This window comes from Cryptomeria japonica, chromosome 7, assembly GCF_030272615.1.
Source record: "Cryptomeria japonica chromosome 7, Sugi_1.0, whole genome shotgun sequence".
Classification (NCBI taxonomy): domain Eukaryota; kingdom Viridiplantae; phylum Streptophyta; class Pinopsida; order Cupressales; family Cupressaceae; genus Cryptomeria; species Cryptomeria japonica.
Window position 1 is genome coordinate 592,330,125 of NC_081411.1, and position 24,685 is coordinate 592,354,809.

The 24,685-nt window shown below is 34.2% G+C and overlaps 1 protein-coding gene across 2 annotated transcripts; it reads right to left on the bottom strand.

Annotated features, from left to right (window-relative positions):
• Nucleotides 1-4,133: 4,133 nt before the first annotated feature.
• LOC131048831 (glycosyltransferase family 92 protein RCOM_0530710) lies at nucleotides 4,134-9,465 on the bottom strand. 2 transcript variants are annotated; one of them, XM_057982909.2, is made up of 5 exons: nucleotides 9,044-9,465; nucleotides 6,807-8,462; nucleotides 5,119-5,318; nucleotides 4,840-4,968; nucleotides 4,135-4,732 (listed from the first exon to the last, which is right to left on the bottom strand). In XM_057982909.2, the coding sequence occupies exons 1-3, from the start codon at nucleotides 9,282-9,284 to the stop codon at nucleotides 5,173-5,175; spliced, it is 2,043 nt and encodes a 680-aa protein (XP_057838892.2). In that variant the 5' UTR covers nucleotides 9,285-9,465; the 3' UTR covers nucleotides 4,135-4,732; nucleotides 4,840-4,968; nucleotides 5,119-5,172. The 2 variants fall into 2 exon arrangements, with proteins under 2 accessions (XP_057838889.2, XP_057838892.2); XM_057982906.2 differs by having other exon boundaries at nucleotides 4,134-4,968.
• Between the last annotated feature and the right edge of the window lie 15,220 nt (nucleotides 9,466-24,685).

Genomic DNA, 24,685 nt, shown 5'->3' on the forward strand with positions numbered 1-24,685 from the left:
TATAAATATGTGGCTTTTTAATGTATTTTGTATGATAGGTTGGATATTTTCTATGTAGATGTTTTGTGCCAGAATTTTCTCCAATATTTTTAGTTGTTGTAATTACTCTTAAAGATCATTGGCTCTATGCATTGTATACAATTGAGCTCTGGCTTTTTGAGTATGGGTTTTTTCCTGAATTTTTTTTTCCACATAAATCTAATGGTATGATTTTATTTGTTTAAATCTGAATTTGTATGTTTTCATCTAATCAAATAGTAGTTAAAGGTTTTGTAAGAATTTATTGCATTCACTCTCCTATTAGATTTAACATTTACAAGCGTTATTCTACACTTTTCTTCCTTTCAAAATGATAAAAAGGTGATAAGCTAAAAATAAATCTATAGATTATGATTACTATGATAGGTACAACAATATATGATGTTCATGATGGAAACTATATCTAAAAGGAACCCACATTAAAATAAGTGTAAAAATGATGTTAATCTCACAATTGAATTTCCTAAAGGTATGAAGACTAGCGGTGATTCACATGGGTATTCTCAAAGTTCATGCACTACTAGAATGGTTGGTTTGGTATCCAAAGAAGCATTGTTTAATGTTAATATTCTATTTGAAGATTTTGAGTTTGATATCTTATTTAATTGTATCTCACAAACTAACTTGATTGAACAATTGTTGGTTGCAAAACTTAGTTTGAAAAAATTTCAATACCACAATCCCAATGGTTTTAATTGTATTCAATATGGTAATCATATTCATGTTGATAGGCAATGCAACTTATTTTCTTTATTCATAAAGTTTTTGACAAGATTGTAATACATTTTGTAATTTGGTAAGGTAACACATTTCTTTTCATTTCCCAAGGCTTTGAAACTCTTTATATGTAAATTAAGCTTAAATTGAGCATAGGTGGATCTTGCATAGTATTGTATCTCTTATACCATGAGAGTTTTATGTGCATTCTTCTCATGTTTTGAATGTGTATTAGGCAAGGGAGTTCATTAAGAGTTTGCAAATCAATTGGTAAAGAGGTCTTGGTGGATTGAGAGTGATCTTAGATGGTATATACATTGTGACCTTTTGTATTAAAATCGTTTTGAGTACTAAAGTGAGTCTGACTCATAATTTTGTTAGAGTTTTTACCTTCAAGGTTTTTCTCCATATTATTTCTTGTGTCTCTAGTATTGATGGTGATTTCTCTCTCTTTTATTATGCTTAATAACAATGCAATATTTATTGTGATGAGTGTTTTCTTAGGTTAACAAGTATTAAGGATGATACAGACGTATTGTTGGGGATATTGTAAATTCTCCTACCTCTAGTTATGTAGTTTTATAAGATGACTAAAATTATTATATTTCATTTGTTCTAATATTTTACTCTATTTAAAGTTTTATAAGATGACTAAAATTGAGGTTCACCTAAAATAGATTCTAAACAAGGAAATCATATTTAAGAGAGTATTGTGTAGGAGGATTAGATGTGTTTGAATAGAAAGATAAATGGAAGATAAAACAATAAATTTTAAACTTGACACATGGAAAAAAAATAAAAGGTAGAATGATTGGTTGGTTTTGATTTTTTGAAGAAAAGCACCCTCGGTTTAGCTGTATACGTAAATGCAAGAGATAAATGGAAGAACAATAAAAGGTTCAAGTGTCATTTTTTGGAAAGGAAAAGGTTATTATTTTTGTTAAGAATATTGGGTTCACTAAAAAATAATATAAAAATATATGTTTACTAGAGTGTAGCAGTGTTTCCTTATTTAATCACAATATAACTATCTTATTTATTTAAAATCAAAACTAGTGACTACAATAACAATTCAAATAACATATAATCACATATTTCAAACATTAGAAGATTACAAAGTTGAGTTTTAGTAATTCCCATTTTAGAAGGAAGCATGAAATGAGAATGGGGAAAGATGTATAATTTAATTTTCTATTATAGACTTGTCACAAACCCTAACACATGATCATGTCTAATTTTGCACAAGTCTAATCTCTCTTTCGCAATGGTGTCTCCTATAACACACTAATTTCCTACTCTAAGAGGTCATCTTCACTCAAATTACCAAAGCCAACCAGTAATTTGTAACTTGTAAGAAAAATTGGACACCTAATGGTTGTTTGAGATACCTACCTAAGTCAAATCATTCAGTCAAGTTAATAGTAGAGAATGGACATGTTTAGGTGTGTTTGATCCTAAGTGGTTAAGAAGAGATGGGGTGCGTCTAGCAATAAAGGTGTCCTAAGAAAAATTGAATAGAAATCCAATAGCTCCTAGATGCTCATGATGCTCTAGGTGGTATGTGAATACTTGGTTGTGCGCTATGTGCCTTTCTAATGACCTTTGTTTCCTTTAAAATCTTCTCTTGTAAATGGAGTTGAGCTAGGGTTAGGGTTTTATGAAAAGGGGGTGGTTGAGCAAGAAAAGGAGAATTTGAATTTTTGGGGCACCACCATGTGCTATCTTTTCCTAGAGGACAAAACTATGGCACACATTCAAGAAGAAGAAACAAACAATAATGGGTATGACGAGGTGTTAGGTAACAAGGCTTGATTTTTGGGCATAATATATAGACACAAGAATAAATTAATACTCGAAATAGTAAAAATGACAATTTGACACATTTCTAAAAAAGAAAAGTAAATAAAATATAAAATGTAAAAAGAAATATAATATTATGCTTTTTGTCGATGAAAAATAAAGACTCTATTCATGATCTAAATAATACAACAATTATTTAAATACATGAATAATATTATTTTAAATAAAATTTATTATTATCTCATTTTGAATTCAATCATTATTATTTTTTATATATTTATGACACTTTCATTAAAAAAAATTAAATATGGGAAAAATTCAACTTCACAATGTAAACTCACGAGATTGCAAAATAGGAATAAAATCGAGACAACTTTAATGATGCAACCAACACCTTAAAATTTCAACTAAATTTGGAGTTAGCTTGATTATAAACCCTATCAATAAGGTTGTGTCTATCAAAAGTTAAACTAGCAGCACTTGCACTCATATGAGATTCAAGAGATACGACAATAGGAAATTAATATTATGTCCAAACTAATATTAAGAGGTTCAAGAGATATGACAAGATTTTCTAGAGTTTGCTAATATTATGTGATACCATGCATTTCTTACAATTGGTCCATTTTGCAGGCACAAAAAGAAATCAAAATTTCTTGGATGGCATATTTGTGTACATCCATGATAGTTCCTAAATGCAAAGGCATATACAACAAAAAAATGCACTTGAAAGCGAAAATTATATTTCAACCTAATAAGAACTTTTCTTCTTTTACTGTTTAATCTATCAATCTATATATAAACAAATTAGGCTTTTCATCGAAAGCAATTAAAATTTTCAAAGTCGTAATAAATAAAACATTTTTTTGCCACATATAGCATGCTCTATTTTTAGGAGTAGAATAATTAGGAAAAAAACACTAGCCTAGTTGAACTTTGCTAGGTGCATTTCCTTGGAAGAACTTAGTATACCCAAGTAAGCAACTCAAAATTTATTTTAATAACATAATAAATTCCTTTAAGACAAAGTAAAACAACCTTTAGTATAGCTTGTAACTCAACATTCAAGACATGATCATATTATAATACACTAACTCCTCCTAGAATGGCACACAGAGTCCTTAACTGACAATATAGATCAAGGACACAGCTAAATCACATCCTCAAAGAGAACTGGCCGTTTCTTTTTACTTTGAAATCCATTCGAATCATTTGTCACTTACGGAAACTAAAAGTACAAAGCATTCTTGTTGCTTCATTTATTACAAGAAAGATTTGATAACATCTCAATTAGAAAAGTGGAAATATATATATATATATATAATTAGAAGCATAAGATTTCTACAGTCCATATCAATGTTGCTAAGCAATTTCTAGATTTGAAAATGTGAATTTTTAATATTAAATCCAAAAAATACTTAGCAAAAACAAATGTAATTACATCGCAACCTTCAACTATATTTATCTTTCCAATGACATCCTCAAAGAGAAAAAGATTAAACCTTCTGAAATTTTGTGATGACATCACAAATTACAATGACTCAATGAGAACAGATATTCAGTCAGTATAAATGAAAACATAACATTGGAAAACATCAAATATAAGAAGAATTGATACAAGACCAGCCTCATTTCTAGAATATGTTCTCTGATTTTGATGTCTCCATTATTGTGACCTCACAATTTTAGAGAAGAATCACATTCATAGAGATTCAATCGATCAGGGTTTCAGAAAAAGATTTATATTTTTAAACAAATGAGGCTCGATTTATATCATAACACCATGTTCTAACAGAGGCTCAATTATCAGAGCACTGTACTCGATGCAAACATAACAGTTATGAATGTCAGAGACTCGATGAATCTGAATTTCTGGCTAAAGTCTTCATGTTCAATGCTCCTTAATAAAATTGCATTGAAGTGACATAAAATCAAGTATTTAATTAAAGCAGGCTGAAGAATACTTTCAGGGAGCTTTGAGATGGGATTTATCTTCCATTTCTAATCATCCTTCTTGTTCGATTTGAACAGAGCAATCTCTGCTCCTTTATAGAGTATTTGATGATGCATATCAACTTGAAACATGGCTTCCATCTTGAAGTGAATGTTGTGCACATGCTTGATGCACTCTGGGGGAACAGAACATCCTCATTCAAATCATCAAGGTGATATGGACCTAAGGTAACCAACACAATCCAAGCATACAGACTATCAATCCTATAATATTAAACCTTCTAGTAATTCCTCATATGTTAAAATGGGAAGGTGTTAAAAAAACATAACCTTTTCACTCTCTGAACGTCCATGCCTTAGAGCCTGGTCTGTAGCCCTATTTATCAAGGCAAATGGAGGGAATCCTACATCATCCTTGGCCCTCACCCTCACACTCCATGAAGTGTTCATGATCCATTGCTGCAAAATCCAAAAATCATACCCAATTAGATACACCCACTCACACAACTCAGAAACAAGAACACTAGGCATGATCGACTACTGCAGAATACGACGATCATAACGAATCAATAAGTATTCCTACAATATCCATATGGATACTCATCTTACAATATAAGTATTCCTACTCCATGAAGGTTGGACAGATTGCAATCAGGATTAGCTTCACAGTAGATCTTCAGAGTGTTCCTTTGTAGTTTGTACAGAGACCAAAGACTGGAGGATAGAGAGAGCTCCCATAAGGAGCTCGAGTTGGCTGTTGCTGACCATGGGGCTGGTGGCGTCCACACATTTTGGTGATCTTGCAGATACTAGAAAGTTATAACTTTGGTCAGATGATATACAAAACATGACTCTTGCCAATGAAAACAAAGGATTTGAATGTAGAACATGAGTTTCCATACATACATACAGTGAATGCAAAATTCTAATGTAACAAACATGATGAAAAAACTACCATCAATGAAGCACCTTCTAGAATAGCATTTATTGACAGAGTTTAGAACCGGAATTTCAAATCAAACCTATCTCAAATACCACATACCCGAATTCCCCCTCAAAGGTATCACTTTAGCTCTCATCATCCACAGTACTATGCAAGCCAGAAGGTAAAACAAGAAAGAAAAATTCAACAAAAATTGAAAGAACAACCCAATGACGTTGAAAATAAGGAACTTATTGGTAGCTTCAAATGCAAGACCGCTCTAAAAGTAAGCACCAGGACACTGATTTCCAAGCCCAATAGGTGAACCACCCATGTTACAGTCTTTGCAAAAATATCCAAATGTTACTGGGTGAGCACTATTTTCGATTAACATATATTTGCTGAGAGGCCAAGGTGAAATTGACACAAAAAATTGCATTGTTTAATGTCAATGGGATATCATTCAATGTTGTGTGATGCCCAAGCATCGTTGTCACATGGAGGCGCATGAGCACATGGAGGTTCATTGTTTCATTGCATAAAAAAAACAAATGTGAACAGCAGGTGCATGGGCACATGGAGTAATGGTATGTCTATGGACTGTGACGGACTGGTTAAGTTCATCACAGTGACGGACTGGTTAAGTTCATCCTTGGGACGAGGATTCTCATTTGTGGCCTCACCGGCTGGAACCAGTTAATCTCCAAATTTGCTCGTTAATCAAAATTAATCAATTTAAAAAAGAAAAGTAAAGAATTGTGAATGGCTGGAACCAGTTAATCCCCAAATTTGCTCGTTAAACAAATTCAATCAATTTAAAAAAGAAAAGTAAAAAATTGTGAATTAGATGATGCAACCAGCACCTTGAAATTTTAACTAAATTTGGAGTTAGCTTGATCATGAAGTATATACCCTATAAATAAAGTTGTGTCTATCAGAAGTTATATAAACTATATGCAATAGTGTAGCAAGCAAGCAACATGTACAATGACTTATTGAGGAAGGCACTTAGAAGGAAATTCTGGGATGAACAGTAAGGGAAACAAACTTTTGGTCTTAAGATTATAACCATAAAAAATTTAACACTTCTATTTTCACCAAAACTTTGAAATAGGACTTGTTCTGCTCAAATATATCATGGAAAAATTATGCTCTTTTACTTAACATATTGATTTGAAATACGGCTTCTGCTGTAACAGATTGATCTACTCTGTTTGCCTTTGGCGCTATGTTCAAATTGTCAAGTTTAAACCTGGGGCAATGAATCACTCAAATACCCATTTGTTTTTATATACAAGTAAACAGAATTAGAGGTATATAAGCGTTAAACATTAGATTTAGAACTGCCACTCTAGTTTGGAAGTTGCCTCATTACCCAAAGAAAACACTCTGATTGCAAAATCTTTCAAAGAAGTGTCATTCACTTCACAAAATCTATGTTCCCAATCCCGTGGCTGAATGGCCTTATTGCTAAGGCCAGGTGTTCTGTCCTGAGAAGTAGGATTTTTAGACTCACTCCAATCCACAACATAGGCAGACACTCTCCTCTTAAACTTGACCTTAAACTCACTCCATGCCTGATATTTATAATGATTTATCACTGCCATGGAGGACTTCACATACAATGTCTTGTATCCCTTCTTCAGCTGGAAACGGTGTATTATATTAAGCAATGAAGGAGAGGCAGCTTCCAGCAAAAGTATGGATTTGAACCTTTTCTCCTGCCTCTCCCTGCAAGTGTACCCTTGGGTTACCCCTCTGTCAGGGTGTTCAGTAAGCCCTGATGGCCCAAAATTCCTACACTTGAAGGAAACTTGCCCTATATGAGATTCGGAAATTCTTGAAGGCTTCTTCCTCTGTGAACTTAGACTCATAACCATGTTCAAGAGAGCCCCTGCAGTAAGAGCCTTGCTGTTAGATTTAACTGCCTGAATACCCTCGACCTCAGGACCCACCTGCTTATTCAACCAAGAATGAGAGAATACAAACTCATCCACATCGGTATACATCATCCACTGGCACTTTTCCCTGGCCATGAGAGCACAGTGTGAAAACCCTGCTTCCTGTGTCTTAGCCCATGGCCATGGATATCTGCTCACATTGTACCCTGACAACCCACTTTCAAGAATTTGTTCCAGGTTGTCTTCACTGTTATTATCATACAGAAAGAAATGCTCTACACCCAAATGGGAATTGTACATCACCCATTCTCTTATGAATTTTGCAACATTAAACACCATGGTGCAGGCACATAGTTTCATCTTCTTGCTTTCCGTAGTTCTAATATGAGCATACCGCAGAGGTCTGTGATAAGATGGTGGCATGTCATAATAAATAACAGAAGGAATAGGGTTTCCATGGACTGACAGAGTGATTTTGGATCCATAAAGCTGATAAAGAACATCTTCTTCTGGATGCTGACACCTAAAGACCTCTTGTGCAGACACAGTTACAGTAGTTTCTATTGTGCCATTGAAGATGCAACGGAGGTCTTTTGTTGCAACATTTAAGCCTTGTTTATGGTTGATACCTTTAGCAAACAGAACAATATCCTTACCTGTAATGAAGCTCTCATATACCATGTGATGCCATTCAATGGGCTGGGAGTAATTCATAAACACAGCATTCACTTTCATGGTCTCTGTTACAACTGGGTTATGAATGTTGTCAACTAGGGCCACTGATTTTGCAGACCATTGGACATCTTGTCCAGGTGCCTGGCATCTTACTGCAGCAACTCCTTGGGCTCTATCTAAATATTCAATTCCCTTCAGTTGCGTATAAAAATTGTCTTCGAAAGAACATTGCAGAGATTCTTTGTCTTTGAATCTGAATTTTTGAGAAGATAGCGGCACCAATAGTAACACCTCATCAGGCAGGAGGACAACATCTTGGATCAATAAAAATCCATGGTTTTGCTCCACTTGCCTCTGTGAAGCACTTTCCTGTAGGTTGTACTCTGTCATCTTTATTCCACTTAAGCGCAAAGGAATCCTTAAATTTGTGTCCAACAACACCTCCTCTAACGTAACTGCAAATTAACCAAGAACAAGTCAACAATTAACTCAGACAAAAAATGCAATGCCTACAATTCTCAGCCGCTCTGTCATCTATTGCAATCAGAAGAAGTTTATCTACTATCACAAGGACAAAAATACTTGTGTGGCATTAACAGAGTTTCAATTAACCTTGAAATACAATGCCCATATAATTGATTTTCAAATCTGTAATCCATAAACATTATAAGACCTTCAATGCTTCCTCCATTGGCCTGCTAATTGGTCTAACCAAGAAATTACATTATATATCTAAAGAAAACATATAGCAATCTTGTAAAAGGACAGTCAATAGATTATAAGACCTTCAATCCTTCATTCATGGTGCTGCTAATTGATCTAACCAAGTAATAACTTCTAAAATAAGAAAGAAAATCAATCCAGTGGAAGGACCTAACACAGGACTGACCCACAGGCAAATAACATAATCTTTCTTGCAAAATAATCCAACCATTTGACAATTGCATTCTGTATATCAACCACCTCACAAATCATCTATGCTCATGGGCAATACAATGATAAGAATTCTCAGTAACTGAATACATGGAGAACTGACCTTGAAATGTCTGATGAAGGATAGTTGCACCAGCTGTGAAGAACACAATAATCAAAATGATACAATGGAACCCAAGTCGTTTGTGTTTTAAGGGAGCTAAATTTAGTGAAAATGAATCTCTGCTGATATATTTCTTCTTTAGCTTCTCATGTGCACTGCCTTTGTTGAACCAGAAACCCATAATTGGAATCATAACAAGTATGCACCCAATTCTTGTGAGGATTTCTGAGCTCATATCCATGCCACTGTAACCTCTTCTTCAGAACAAGAATTCAATCTCCCTCTATGGGAAAATGGCGGTCAAGAAATCTCAGGAATTTTGAATATTGATTAAAGAACAAGAAGATGCAAATCAGTAGATCTTTAAAGAAATAAAAAATTTAATATAAAGCGTTTCTTGTTGCACTGACCTGATGGTAACTAATTAACGTAAATATTTGAATGGCATTGCAAACGGTTGACTTGCTTTCATAATAATTGTAATTTGCTCACGCCACCTGTACATTATACATGTTTTTTTTGTTTGTTTGTTTTCTTTTGTTTTTTTACTTTATACATGTTATAATGGCTTAAAACTTTGAGTTTATTATTGGGAAGGATATTTTATTTTTCCCTTGTTCACCAAACTTATGAATAAAGAGAGTCAAACTTTCGTTAAATTATTATTAAATTTGTTTATATTATCATTAGTTTCCAAGGATTAAATAATTGTGGACAAATAAGCACACTTTTATTAATAAATAAATAATCAATAAATAATTTGAAGATCTTTTGTTTTATTGATTAAATATTAATGTAGTTTAGTGTTTTTATTGTGTATTTTATATCATTTAATATAAAAAAATTGTGATTGATATATAGGTATGATGTATATTTGATTATTGAGTTTGAATTATATTATTGAATCAAATATTATTTTAGTTGTTGCAAATTTATTTAAGGATTTTGTTTTGTTTTGTTTTGATCTTCTACTATGTCTATTATATAATGAGGTGTTCTACCACTTAACTATCCATTTTTTTATAATGAAGCATTTTAATGAGAGATAACTTCGTTGATATTAGAAACACAAATAATCAATCTCTTTCCATTAAGTATTGTCGACTGAAAATATTCATTCTATTCAAACACTCAAGATACAATTACAAACATATCCCTTTTAAAATATTATAAACTTATAATATTATAAAAAAATTAAAAATTAAAAAAAAAAAAAAAAATAAAAATAAATAAATAAATAAATAATATATATATATATATATTCACCAAACATTGGTTATTATACTTTATGTTGTTTGTTGCCCATGAGAATTTGGTGGAGTGTCATGTTACATTCGCTTCATTCTTACATAAATCTAAAGTATGATGATATCCGGGGGAGGTAAACATTGTTTTAAAATGTCTTTATAAAAATAATCGTGTAAAAGATTTTTGACAGAAATTTACGCAAGTCTAGACAGTTATGTAGGAATTTGCTCTAATTTAAAGATTTGGGGGAATTAAATGATTGGGTTGCCGGCACATCAAGCATCTTTTGCTATCTAATATTAAGTCAAAAACATCTTTTTCATTAGCATGTAACCACTTCTTTTATTGCATTAGATTATATAATCAAATTAATGTTAAAATAATATAATTAATTTTTAAAATAATTTTTTAATGGATTAGGTCATATAATAATATCAAGATTAAAATTGTAATTATATTTTAAAATTAATTTTGTTAAATTAGAAGTTCAAGTATTAAAAGGGTTTTAAAAATGATCATTTTTTAAAGTAGAAGATTTTGAGTAATCTAATATTTTTAATCTAATTTTATTAGAAACATTTTTATAATAATCAATATAAGATTTCAAGAGTACATAGAGATATTTCAATAAAATAAATCTATGATCTAGTCTAATTTTAGTATTTCTTATTTAGTTTTTCCAATTTTTTATTTCTTTTTAAATTTTGAGTGTGTATTTAAGTCATTTCAAGGTGATATTTAGGTGTGATTATTAAGTCAATGGAATTTTTTAAATATGTTACAAGGACTTTGACATTTATATTTAAATCATTTTAATATAATTGCATGAATAGTCATCATATTACACTTCTTTTTTTTAATGTATGTTGATAATGATTGCAAGTTAAAGTAGCATTGCTAGCACACAGTCACTACCATAAGCATTATTATAGAGAGGAATATTGCATGTAATCCTCCATTGTAAATAATTATTTCCCTCTTTATTATGACTTTTCTTATTTATTTATATTTGTCTATTCTAGATTTATCAATTACTTGTCTTTTTTTTTTTTTGTCTATATCTATGTTCATTACCCTTTCTTTATTCAAGGTACTTGTTCCTCTATTAAATCTTCACTCTCACCACCTTAATGTTGAAGATATTAGACTAAGAAAGAGCATATGAAATCCCTTGAACATAAAAGCCCACTTCTAAGGAGAAATCCAAAACTAAGAGGAATCAAAACAAAGAGAAGTCTTCTCATATAACTTCCAATCATGTTTATCTACATCCTAACAAATAAAATGGAAATGGATTGGTTGGTCAAGGGGACAAAAATTGTTCTCATTTATCTAAGTATTTTCATTTTTTTATACCATTATGGGAGAGTTAATCGAATTGCATTTAATTGCATTTGATTCCTCTCACTTTCACCCCATCCACATCCAAGTGATCAGCTTGTAGAGGATGGAAGGGAGGAGGTAAATATTGTTTGTCATTCTAAAACATTGCACATGAATTGAAGTAGGAATTTAGCCCCACAAACCATGTGATATTAATGCTATAGTAATTTCATCATAAGCTTCCAAAACTATCAAATGCATTACCACTAAAACTTGTAGTTGTCTCTTGGTAAAGAACATTATTCTCCTCCTGCATGCATGTGTATCTCAATTCCTAGTGCAACTAACAATAAACTATAGAGTTTTATATCCTCATTTCTCAAACCCAATTCTATATGTTTGAAAAAATCCCCAACACAAACAACAAAGACTTAATTTTTCATACTAAATGCCAAGAATAATGTTGGGAAAAATAATATGTGAGGGGGAGTGATGCATGAATATGATGGATATACATGGATGGGATTAATTTGGATTTAGAGACTAAAACTTAAATCCATAAACTAAAGCAACCAAGTATGAATTTGGAAATGGTCTTTGTGATCAATGTTACAATTTAGCTAGATAATATAGATTGTTTAACTTTAACATATACATCATTTACATATTCAAAGATCCTTTAAATAAGAAAAATACATAGGGGATGTGTTTATAGTTATAAGAATTTCTAGACTATAATGGATAATTTCATATTTTCAACACTCCTCTATGAGCTTTATTTCATCACATAGAAACAAGAAAAAAATTAGATGGTGGGGACTTCTTATGAAAAATGTACTTCTAATATACCCATGTACAAAAATGAAGAGAATTTAACACCAATGGCTTCTCAAATGTATTCAAATTTATCTCTATGCAAAGGCATGTTGAATATGTCATATTCTAGTTGCTAATTAGTTAGTATGTTAATTAGCTCAATTTCATTACTGAGGACATTCTCATGAATGAAGCGATATGATGTACTTCAATAAGAAATGAGAAAAAATAAAATATTAGGGTCTTTGACATTTTCAAGACACTTTTATTACCACTACACATAATTGGGGGATCAAGTTATGGGTTTTGAAGATCCTCAAGTAGTTGTTTTGACCATATTCCTTCAAATGTTTTTGATATTGAAAGCAACCAAAACTAGGGGGCTGACCCAAATACAGGCACAATAACAACAAAAGAACAACTGTTAGCACAATTACAGCATAGGCACAACCTCCTAAAAATTTCCTTTATAAAAAACCTTAAACATACTAGCCATATTGACAAAGTTTATCAGAGTCATAATAAATAGTAAGATATGCCACGCAAGGCTAAAGATAACTGAGTCAAAGATAAACTAGCATAGATTATAACTATGATCATAACTAAAAAAACTAAGGCCATAAAGGCCATCCAAAAAATAAAAAAACTGCCATGTAGCAAGCATCCTTATTTCTTTTTGCCATGACTGAGCTTGGGCAGGAGCATCCTAGCCCATTCTTGGTAAGAAATTTAAAGAGGTCTTTATAGTCCTCTTCCTCCTTTGTTTTTCCTTTATGGGTGTTCTCCTACATGAGACAAAGGGTGGTCGCAGAGCTGTGCATGACCTTCAGCGCAAACCTAGTGACCTCCTGGAGACTTTTTTTAGTGATCTCTGCTCGGCTGACAATTTCCTACATTTTCTCATTTAGGGCATCCACTTTCTTTCCCATTTCCAGCAGCTTGCCATTTGCTTCCTCCACAATAACCATTTTCTCAATCCTAAGGGTAGGGGACAAAGAATTGACCCAGAAAATTGGGGTCAACAGTCGGGTTCATGGAGTTGTTAGGGCTTTCAGAGACATGGGTAGAGATTTTAGGAAGGGGGAATGAGGTGGATTGGTATGGGGCCTCTTTTCTAGGGGGGATGGTATCATCTCTCACATGCTCAGAATCACCCATGTCATGGGATGAGGATGGGTCCTTCGGGGATTTATCTTTTTCAGGGGGTTTGGAAGCCAATCTCACAGAGCGATGGGGGGTCTTAGCTTCATCAGTGATCTCCACATCAGAGTCAATTTGTTGAACCTTCACCTTCTTGGGCTCAAAGGGTTTAGAGTCCTCCGAGTGGCAAACACGTTTTTTGCTTTTCTTGTTGAGAGTAGAAACCTACACAAGGTGGGCATTGGAGGGGCTAGGTTCAAGCATAAGAGTAGGTTTTTTTTCAGGATTAATAGTGGCCAAGGGTGGGGACTGACTATTAGGCACATTTTGAACAGAGATCATGCGTGAAGGGCAAAGAGACAGGTGGAAATTATACAAGCGAAGAATGAGACCTTGATGAAGAATATTATAATCCTTACTATTTTTCTTTGCTTCAGCAACATCTTTGACATTAGCAGCCATAGAATGTAGTAAAAATTAAAGAATGGAATAGAAATAAGATCCCTATTTCTTTCGAGGGTAAAATATTTCATGATGATGTAGCACACCTCATCCCACGGAGGCGAAATCTCCTTGTGGTTTAACCCATCGGTCCGCTTCACAGGATTCTGAACATCACGAAAGAATTGATTCGGACTAGTGGTGTTTGAGATACGGCTCTACTTTTTCCATTTTCGTCCCTCCATAGAAAGGCTCGTCACCTGTGATATAACCTCCTCATTCACTTCAAACAAAATGCCACCCACAGTGACCCTTCTATCAACATAGAAAGCCACAAACTGTTTAGACAATCTCTCATCATTGCCCTTCATATTCTCCATGAATTTATCTATCCCTCCTTCTGTGCACACAAACCATAGCGTCGTCTTGGCTTTGAATTCATCTGTCTTATCCGGTTCAAGTCTCAATCTATCACCCCCCATAGATCCACTTCCTCCAACTTAACAGTAGTAGCGAGAAGCAGGGAATTAGAATTGTAGAGCCACTCAAGAGCAAAAGAAGAGTCCAGAAACAAACCCACCAAACTCCATAATAAGGCAATGTAATAATCATCGTGATTATTGCAAGTCGTGTTAAAAAAAACCCACCAAGCCGAGATCTATTCCACTCGTGTGAACCTTCAATCCACCCAGTATTGATAAGGTGAGACAAACTGTTGCCTTCATCAACACTAATGTCATTCATCTAGATGATTAAAAACATGCTACCTTTTCTTAATATTGGTACTCTGCAAGGAAATAAAATCATTATCAAACCACCTTGGGCTATTTTGGGAATAATGACTAGGCCATATGCCGCCACATGGGATATCCATCTAGCAATTGTCGGGCTTCGACTTCAAGTTCAAAATTTGAAAATTTATAATCATCATCAGATTACAAATGGATAAGAGGAAAAAAAAAAAAGGGAGATTAAACATTATTAGCACTTAAAATTTCCCTCTCAAGGATCTCCTTGGTAGCAATTGGCAATGGATGAACATTCCTCCAACATCATAAGCCATCTTGCAGCATGCCGAAAGCAGCCATGGAGTCAGCAGCCACATTTCCTTCACTGTAAATATGGTGGATAATGAAACTACCAAGGTTAGCTAAGAGGATTCTAACATCCCTCAATAAAATTTCCACTTTCCATCCCGCAATACTTCTTCCATTGACAACCTCCACAATTATTTTATAATCACCTTCAAATTCAAGTTGTTTGATACCTATAGCAATGGTGAAGTTTATTCTCCATAATAGGGACATTCCCTTAGCTTGGTTGACAGTATGGTTCCTCAAGCTTCTAGTATAGGCTACGATAAGAACTCCCTGATGGTCTCTTATAACACCACCTCCAGCTTGCCAATTATTGTGGACCGCCCCATCAAAGTTTAATTTGTGCCATGAGGGACTTGGGGCTTCCCATTTGGTCATTTTCTTGTTGATCTTTTTAGTGTTGTTGAACAATTTAAACTTTGGGGGAAGTTTCCACTGTTCAACAATCCTCCAGTCAGCTGGGTTAGGGGGATTGGAGGGGGTTTTCCATCTAGTCACCGAGATATTGTCCATGATCATCTTGAAGAAGCTATTAAAAATATTGTTTGGGGAACTTTCAGCATCTCTGAAGATTCTATTATTTCTTTCTTTCCAAACACTCCAACATATATGAGGAGGAATCTATTTCCACAGCTGTATAACCAGGGGGTGGTGAGAAGGTGATGACCATTCATCCACAAATTGGTGGATGTCACCTTAGTAAACCCATTGGAGGCCACTTTTTTCAAGGATAATGGTCCACAAGTGTCTGACGAAGGGGCAATGAATAAAAAGATGGTTGATAGATTCCTCCTTAGATTTATAGAGGATACACCTATAAGGAAATTGGAAACCCCTCCTCCTTAAGTTATCCTTAGTCAACGATTTTCCATGCATGAGAATCCACTAGAAGAAATTAATCTTTGGTATAAGTTGGGGGTTCCAAATTTTTTTCCAGCATTCCGTATCCCCATTGAATCTCAAAAGTTGTCTATAAGAAGACCTGATCGAGAAATCCACAGATTGATTCCCCTTCTAGATGAATTTATCCTCATTGAGAGACAAAGGTATCCTCGTCATGTGCATGAGGGCTTGAAGGTCCAAAGCTTTAGACAAGAGGCCAGGCCAATCAATGAAGAGCAAAGAGATCTTTTTCCACTTTCCTCTTCTCAACACAATGTAATCAAAAACATAATCACCAAATTGGTCCTTTACGATGTCCATTAATTGGCAGAAGTGAGTTTCAGCCAAAGGTTTATCTTCCAACCACGTATCCTCCCAAAATATGATCTTTCTTCCATTTCCAAGCTACCATTTCAGTCCCTCTCTGATTATAGGTCTAAGCTTAAGTATGTTGTTCCATAATTTAGACCTAGGAGGTAAGCCAATGGAATTCAAGTTTAAATAGAACTATTCTCTTTCCAAGTACCTAGCCTTGATAATGTTGCACCAATACGCCTCCCCTTTAGTCAAGCTCCAGCCCACTTTGGAAATTAAGGCTTTGTTCAAGGTATTTATCTTTCTGATACCTAGACTACCCATAGTCTTAGGCAAGAAAACAACATCCCAATTAACCAATGAGAGGCGTTTATTTTTTTCTATACCAATCCAGAGGAAGGTTCTTTGAATCTTCTCAAGATTCTCCCCTATAGAGCCCAAGATTTTGAATAGGGAGAGGAAATAAAGAGGGATACCCTGGAGAGAGGTAGCAAGAAGCTGGAGCTTCCCTGCACTACTAAGGGATTTACCCTTCCAAACCGCAAATTTCTTCCGTATTCTTTCAAGGATAGTATTCCAGAAGGTCAGAGTCACCTCTTTGATAGTAAGAGGGAGACCTAGGTAAGTCCAAGGTAAATTAGCATATTGACACCCAAGAATATTAAGAATTTTGGTTTGCAAGTCAATAGGGGTGTTGAAAAAGTAAAAGTTATTTTATTATAATTAATGCATTGAACTGAAGCAAAGGCATATTCAGTAAGAATATTCTTCTAGTGTTTAGCTTCTATCATAGAGAATTTACATAATAGGAAGGTGTCATCAACGAATTGCTGAATCACAGAGGGAGGGATAGTAGAAGCAACTTTGATTCCCTGTATTCTCCCTTTGATAGCTAGATTCAAAAACTTTCTACCAAAAACCTCGACAATCATAATAAAAAGATAGGGGGAAAGGGGGTCCCCTTGCCTGATACCTTTTTTCAACTTTGAAGCAGCCCCTAGGAACCCCATTGACCAAGACAGAAAACTGAACCGTAGACACACACTGTCGAATCATATCAACAATTTTGGGATTAAAGCCAAGTTTTGAGAGATTTTTAAATGAGAAACACAAATTGACTTTATCATAGGCTTTTGAGATGTCAAGTTTAAAATCCATACCTAGGGTTCTTCTTTTGTCCATGGAATGAATAATTTCATGAGTGGCAATGACCGCATCCAAGATTTGACGACCTGGGACAAAGCCTTTTTGAGAAGGGTTGATAAACTTGGGAAGTAACAATTTGATTATGTTCACTAAGACCTTAGAGATGATCTTATAAATAGTATTGCAGAGACCAATAGGCCGAAAATCCATCATGCATTTAGGGTCCTGAGACTTGGGAACAAGAGCAATGTAGGTGTTGTTCAAGTTTTTTAGCAATTTACTAGTCCTTAAGAAGTCTTTCACAACTCTAGTGACATCAAAGCTGACAATGTCCCAGAATTCTTGGAAAAAGGCAAGGGGGAAACCATCTGGACCCAAGGTCTTGTAGGCACTCATAGCAAAGACAACAACACATACCTCCTCCATAGAAATAGGTGATAGGAGCTGGCTATTATCCTCTTCACCAATGGTTGTAGGTAGTTTACTCAAAATATTGTCTTAGAGTGCATCACTTCTTCTCCCATTCTCAGTATACATATAGATGAAGAAGTCAATAGTAGTTTGACCAATTTGGGTCTCGGTCGTGATCTCTTTTCCATTTTTATCCCTTAGACTTTTGATCATGTTTCTCCTTTTGTGAATACTAGTTGAGCGATGGAAGAAGGCATAATTCTCGTCTCCCTCCTTCAGCCATTGGATTCTAGATCTTTGCTTCCAATAGATCTCCTCCTTAGTTAGATTGTCCTTCCATTTATTTTTGTAGTCCTCTTCTTCATGAAGTAGGGAAGGGGAGGATCACCAGTAGCCATAATGCTTTGAATTTTCTCCAGTCTAGAGCACAAATCCTTCTTCCTCTTGAATATGTCTCCAAAAGTTGCTTTATTCCAACCTTTCACTTCCCAGCGGATGAGGTTTAGCTTCTCAGATATTCTAAACATAGTCGTCCCTTGAACTAGGGAGGCCCACCACCTCCTAACCAATTCTCTAAAATATGGGTGGGAGGCCCACATAATCTCATATCGGAAAGGAGGAGGTCCCAAGGGGGGTTTGTCAGCCCAATGGAGGAGGAGAGGGTTATGATCAGAGGTAGTCCTTGGGAGGGTCATTAGAGATGAGTTGTGACCAAAATCCTATTTAGTAGAGACTAAAAATCTATCCAGTCTGACCTGGATGAGGTGGTTTCCTTTCCTATTATTAGACCAGGTGAAGGGGATACCCTAAAGGTCTAAATCAAAGAGACTAGCAACATTTATGAGATTGGCCAGATCGCCCATACTATCAGAATAATCCATAAGACCACCACATTTCTCAAAAGGGTAGAGAGGGGTGTTGAAGTCACCAACCAACATGTAATGATTATTCTAGTCCTCAAGGATGCAATCAACAATTTCCTCCCAAACCAGACGCCTTCCCATCCTAGAATTGGGGGCATATATATTGAACAAGTGCCAACAAAGCTCACCAAGTTTGAAGATCACCGCCAAATAGTTCTGTGAGAGCACATGTATAGCACCTTGAAGTTTGCAGGAGTTCCAAAGGGTAGCAATTCCACCAGATGTGCCCAAAGCCTCAACATATAGAAACGCAACACCCGACCAAAGTTTGTTAACGATCATTGCAAAAGTTTGGTAAGACATTTTGACTTCTTGTAGTAAACAGATAACAATCTTCATATCTAAGATATATTGCTTTATAGAAAATTGCTTTTGGGGGCTATTGAGTCCCCTTATGTTCCAGGAGAGAAACTTCATTTCTTAATTTTGTTATTTCCATCCAGGGTCATTTGTCGCCCCCTCGCAATATCCCTTGCCATAGCTTTCTGCCTTAGCACTCTATCAATTGGTCTTCCAACTTTGTTGTCAGTGCCCACATCCGCCTTGTTTGTCTTGGTTTTTTTCTTCTGTGTCAGCCATTCCTCATTATCCACAGAAGAAATACAGGGGGGGAGGTTTTCACATGAGAGGTCAACATGATCAACCTAGACAACTCCTCCAAGGTCACATAATTGCTAGGAGACTGAGGCAGAGATGTGAAAATTAGTTGTTTTAGTCTCACCAGAGTAGACTTCTCATCATAGGTTTTTTGGGGGTTTTGGCAGTACTTGAGGCTGGCTTCACCATTGGGAAGGGGGGTATGGTGAGTTTCATCCTTACCCATTGAGGGGGAGGTAGAAGGATTGGGGGGTAAACATAGGCTGATAACCGAGGGGATTTCCCCATCTTCAAGAGTTTCAACTGGCTTCATTTTCTTCACATAATCAATAGGGGTTTTGATTATTTCAAGAATACTATCTGTGTGGAGATAGTCTTCAGTCACCACACAAGGGTAGAAGGAGACTTCTTATTACCAAATTCACAGTTCTCTTTCCTTTTGTCTATATCCTTTTGACCAAGGGCGGATTTCGTTAGTATAGAAGAAGCTGAACCACAAGAATATCCATTGTTGTCAATCTTTTCCACATTGCCTACAGGTAGTGGGGTCCCAGAAGAAGGCACAGGGGCCTCATGTGAACCGACAACAGTATTGGGATGGGGGTCTGGCTGCAGGGAGGAAGAATCCTCCCCAGGAACAATAGTCATGCAGAGGGAATTCAAAATTCAAAAGTGAAGCAGGAGCGGGAAAGTTGTAGAGACACTGCACTCTAAATGTTAAGACCATAAAAAAGTTCAAAAGTATCTTTCATATTGCTTCAAATGTTACTACAAAAACTACCTTGTACTTTGATTTAGTATATGACAAAGAAAAAATAGGTTTCTTCTTACAAGTCCTTGTAATAATGGTGGGCCCAATATTAAAAATAGTAACCAAACATTGATTTCTTATAGACTTTGCAACCTAATTCAATTTAAAAATTAAAAATGAGAGAAAGTTTGAAATGTTCATTGTTTGAATATTATAATCCAAAGTTATTTTTTTCTTAAAGATATCTTAAAACTCACTCTACAACTAACTAATAACTTTGTTTTGGACATATGTCATAAATCTGAATAAGATTCTAGTTGCATAAGATATGTGTGGATGGGTAGTAGTCAAATGAATAAAATTTCCTACCTTGGATTATTATACATTATTTGATTCTTTAATTAGCCTAGTTCAAATCTCCATTAGCACTAGTGAGGCTTTATTTTCCTACATCCAAAAGTGTGTGAGAATATATTTACTGTGCTTTATTTCAGAGAAATATTTTTCTAGGTCTTCTTGATACTTCAACTCCAAGAGAACAATGGAGTAACCCAAGATCAAAGATTTTATAATTTTTCAAGTTTATTTTTCTTCATATGTACACGTGATTTATTGTTCCCAAGATGATAAAAGTATCAACATTCAACACAACGATGAGTAACTTGTGATAAAAAAATATTAATGTATTTGAATTTGTATTAACATCGAATTTCTAAAAACTCCTCTAAAGAAAGTTCTTATCAAAATTTGAATACTTTGGTTATTAAATATATTTCAAACCATAAGTGCTTTTCCTAGCCAATTTACTACATGTTTCTTTTCTTTTCAACAAAACTAAGAGATTGTGTCACAAACAACTACTTCGTTAAATCTCAATTCATTGAATATTTTTTACTTCCAACTAGTGTATTTACATACCGTGTTAGAAAGAAAATGCTATCAATATTCTAACTATCATCATATTTGGGATTGGAGAAAATATTTCCTTGTAAACAACACCTTTGATTTATTTTTGGCCTTTATCTACAAATATTTCTTTGCGCTTGTTAATTGAGGCACAAATTTTGAACTTGATTTTTTAAAATACCTATTTACAATCAATAACTTCTTTACCAACAAGAAAAGTTACAAACTCCCATGTCTAGTTCTCATGAATTGAATGCATCTCTTAGTCTTCATAACATTGTACCATTTTCCTTTACTAGTACCTCAAAAGTGTTTGGTTCACGAGCACTTAGAATAGTTGGACCATCAATGCATGATTGACCTCATAGTCTTGCAATATAATAGTAATTCTACTTGTTCTTTCATATATCCTTAGAGGATCATTGGATTATGAAGTGGATAATGTGCTTGAATTCAATTCGTCAATAAATTTTATTTCTTCTTCTAATTTAATAGCACCTTTTAGTTTCAATGGCTCAACCTTTTTGGATAAGTTCATAATGATATATTAAATTTTTATCTTTATCTTTAAGAAAATCAACATTGAGAACATTTAGAAGGTGATATTCGTCCTTGATCAAATTAAATATTTAGCTATTTGAATTTTCTTTAGCTAGGGATTAGTCATCATAACTAACAAGGGTTTTTTCTTATCATTAAACTTTCTTATTTTCTCTCTCTTAGTTTAGTGTCATAAATTGTATACCTCTACAATTCCACACTTATTTTGGATTCACTTTGGTGGTTGTGCCTCATGATCTTGATTTATGTTTGATTGAGCTTATTTTTGGGATCCTTTCTGGAACCTCAATGCAATTCCCTACTCAAAGACCTTTGTCTAGCCCAAAATGTCAAGGCTAGGGCACCTAGCACCCCTATCTAGCATTTTGGCCCCAAATTTGAAATCATAATGGTCAACTTTGTGAGAAATGAGAAATTGTTCCCCAATGTCAACCTTAACCAAAATTAAACCCCCAAAAGTGTAAGTTGTAAACAAATACCACACAAACTATCATTTAAACAACAAGTCCTTCAAGATCTACATTAATTCAATTCCAATTGAGAATTCAATCAAGCATCTTCAAGGCAATTAAGGAGAAGTCTACAATTAAGGATTCAAGCATTCAAGTTCAACAAACATGATCAATTTTTATGCATGGTCCTCCATGATGAAGGCATGCATTAACATCCATCAAGAAACATCAAGCTTTGTGTGAGACTTTCAAGCAAGGGTTTCACATCAAAGGTATCATTTGTCATTTCAAGCATTCCTTTAAGGTTTTTAACCTCTGCCCTACTAAGGATATGCTCTCTTTCATCCAACATTGTTGTAGCAAAGGTGGAAACAACAACATGAGGTTTGACTTAGGCAAGCCCCTATACAACACAATAATTCTTCCTATTCTTGTGCATGCAAGTATAGATTTGGCAATCAAAAGTTATAAAATTGCATAGAGAAAATTGAGACAAATAGTCCCAGACTTCTAATAGGAAAAAATCATTGGACTATGTTGATTAGCTCATTTGACTAACACTTTTAGGCCTATTTTTGAAGGGAAATATCTACAAAGCCTCATAATCCAAAACTTGGAGCATTTTGTTGATAAATATGTCTTCATACTAGGGCATCTAGCACACTAGTCTAGCATATTCAGCTCAGAATTGTAATCCCGCAATTTTTTTCGTCTCTTGATTTCATATATGTATTTCTATGTTGCCTTATATTTCTATTTCTTTCTATTTATGTTGAATCTTGTCAATTCTCCATCATTTTATCTAGATCTTGCATATTCACATCATAATTCATATCTAGTCAAACCAAATAAAAACGGTGAATAATTAACCACAGTGTTTAACTCTCCTTGAGGACTAAAGTTGAACCTAATTGATTCTTCCCCCAATGAAATGATCAAAATTAGAAATGGTGAATGATTAAGTTCCTAGTTTTCATTTCTAAGCTAAAGACCCCATTTCCACCACATTTCACTTAGAACTTAATCCTAAATTAATCAAGTTAACTAAGTTAACTAAAGAAAATTTAACCATCTTCTTTACCTTCATCACTTTGGCAAAGATCAAGTTAAGTTAATATTCTTATTTAATTTTTAAAATGATAAAATATTATCTACATATAAAACTTGAATTGAACATTAAGAGGAGCTTTGCTATTCAACATGTAGTTATGAATCACCTCTCAATATAACAATGCCTCTTAATTGATTTGTTATATTTCTCAAGTTATTGATATCACCCCATCATGTGGTGAATGTAACCTAAATTATTTATCTTGATATTATCAAATTTGATATATGTAGAAGCACCTATTAAAATTATTCTATGAATTTTATTGAATCATCTACAATATTAGCAACACTCATCATATGCATCCTTATTGGCCATAGATCATCTACATTAGTTGCTCAATTACCAATCCATCCATCCTCAGATTATATAAGTAATTTTAAAGAATTTCTATTTTCACATCATTATTTTCTCAAAAAAATTAAATTGGTTGTGTTGCAATCCTCCTTTGGTGTGGTTTCATTCCACACATTTTCTATCAATGTGTCATTAATAAACAAGTTTATCAAGACTAATGCTTAGAATTTCTTATCAAATTCTTCTTATAGAATTAGCATATATAAGATGTCTTGTTGCAGTTCCATTTACAATGGAAGTGAGGTCTAACAAGAGAGTTTCACCAATGCATCCAATTCTTATTAGGATTTCTGAGCTGAAGAAAATATAATGGTATAGTTAGATATGATGTTATGTAATTATAGCAGAATAGAACAAATTCTTGAAGTAAGATATGACCAGAATTTACTCCATGGAAACATACATGGTATATCCATAATATCATAAGACCATCAATACTCCTTTCATTGACCTGCTAATTGGTCTATGCAATTATATATCTAATGAAAATATAGAGTGACAAGAATATTAGAAGGATAGTCCATAGATTATAAGCCTTCAATCCTTTATTCATTTCTCTGCTAATTGTTCTAACCAAATATTTACTTGAAAAGAAAGAGAGAAAAAAAATCATAGAGAGCTGAAATATAATGAACTCTCAGTAAATGAGTTCACAGAGAACTGACCTTGAAAGATCTGATGGAGGATGGTTGCACCAACTGTGAAAAACACAACAATCAAAATGATACAATGGAACCCAAATCGCTTGTGTTTCAAAGAAGCCACATTTAGTGCCAATGAATCTGTGTTTATATGTTTCTTCTTTAGGTTCTCCTGTGCATTCCTTTTGAACCTGCAGAGACCCATCTTTAGAATTACAAAAACTATGCATTTAATTCTGGCTAGGATTTCTGAGCTTTTACCCATGAAAGCCATATCACTGTAACCTCTGCTTCAGATTTTCTCTCAGCTTTGTAATGTTCAGCTTATTATTAATCCAATCTCCATCTTCTAATGGAAATTATGGGTCAACAAATGTCTGACATTTTGAATCAAGATGATGCAATGCAGCAGATATTTAAAGCAAGAAAAAATAACTGTAAAATAGAGTTTACAACAACAATGTTTCATTTGTTGTTGCGCTTAATTGATGGTAACCAATTAACATAAGGAGATCCATATAATTAGG

Coding starts and splice junctions, on each gene's coding strand:
- LOC131048831 (XM_057982906.2), bottom strand. CDS start 9,284: ATGGATATGAGCTCAGAAATCCTCACAAGAATTGGGTGCATACTTGTT. Junction 8,463..9,043: donor CCTTCATCAGACATTTCAAG/GTCAGTTCTCCA, acceptor GTTAATTTGCAG/TTACGTTAGAGGAGGTGTTG. Junction 5,319..6,806: donor AATCAGAGTGTTTTCTTTGG/GTAATGAGGCAA, acceptor ATAACTTTCTAG/TATCTGCAAGATCACCAAAA.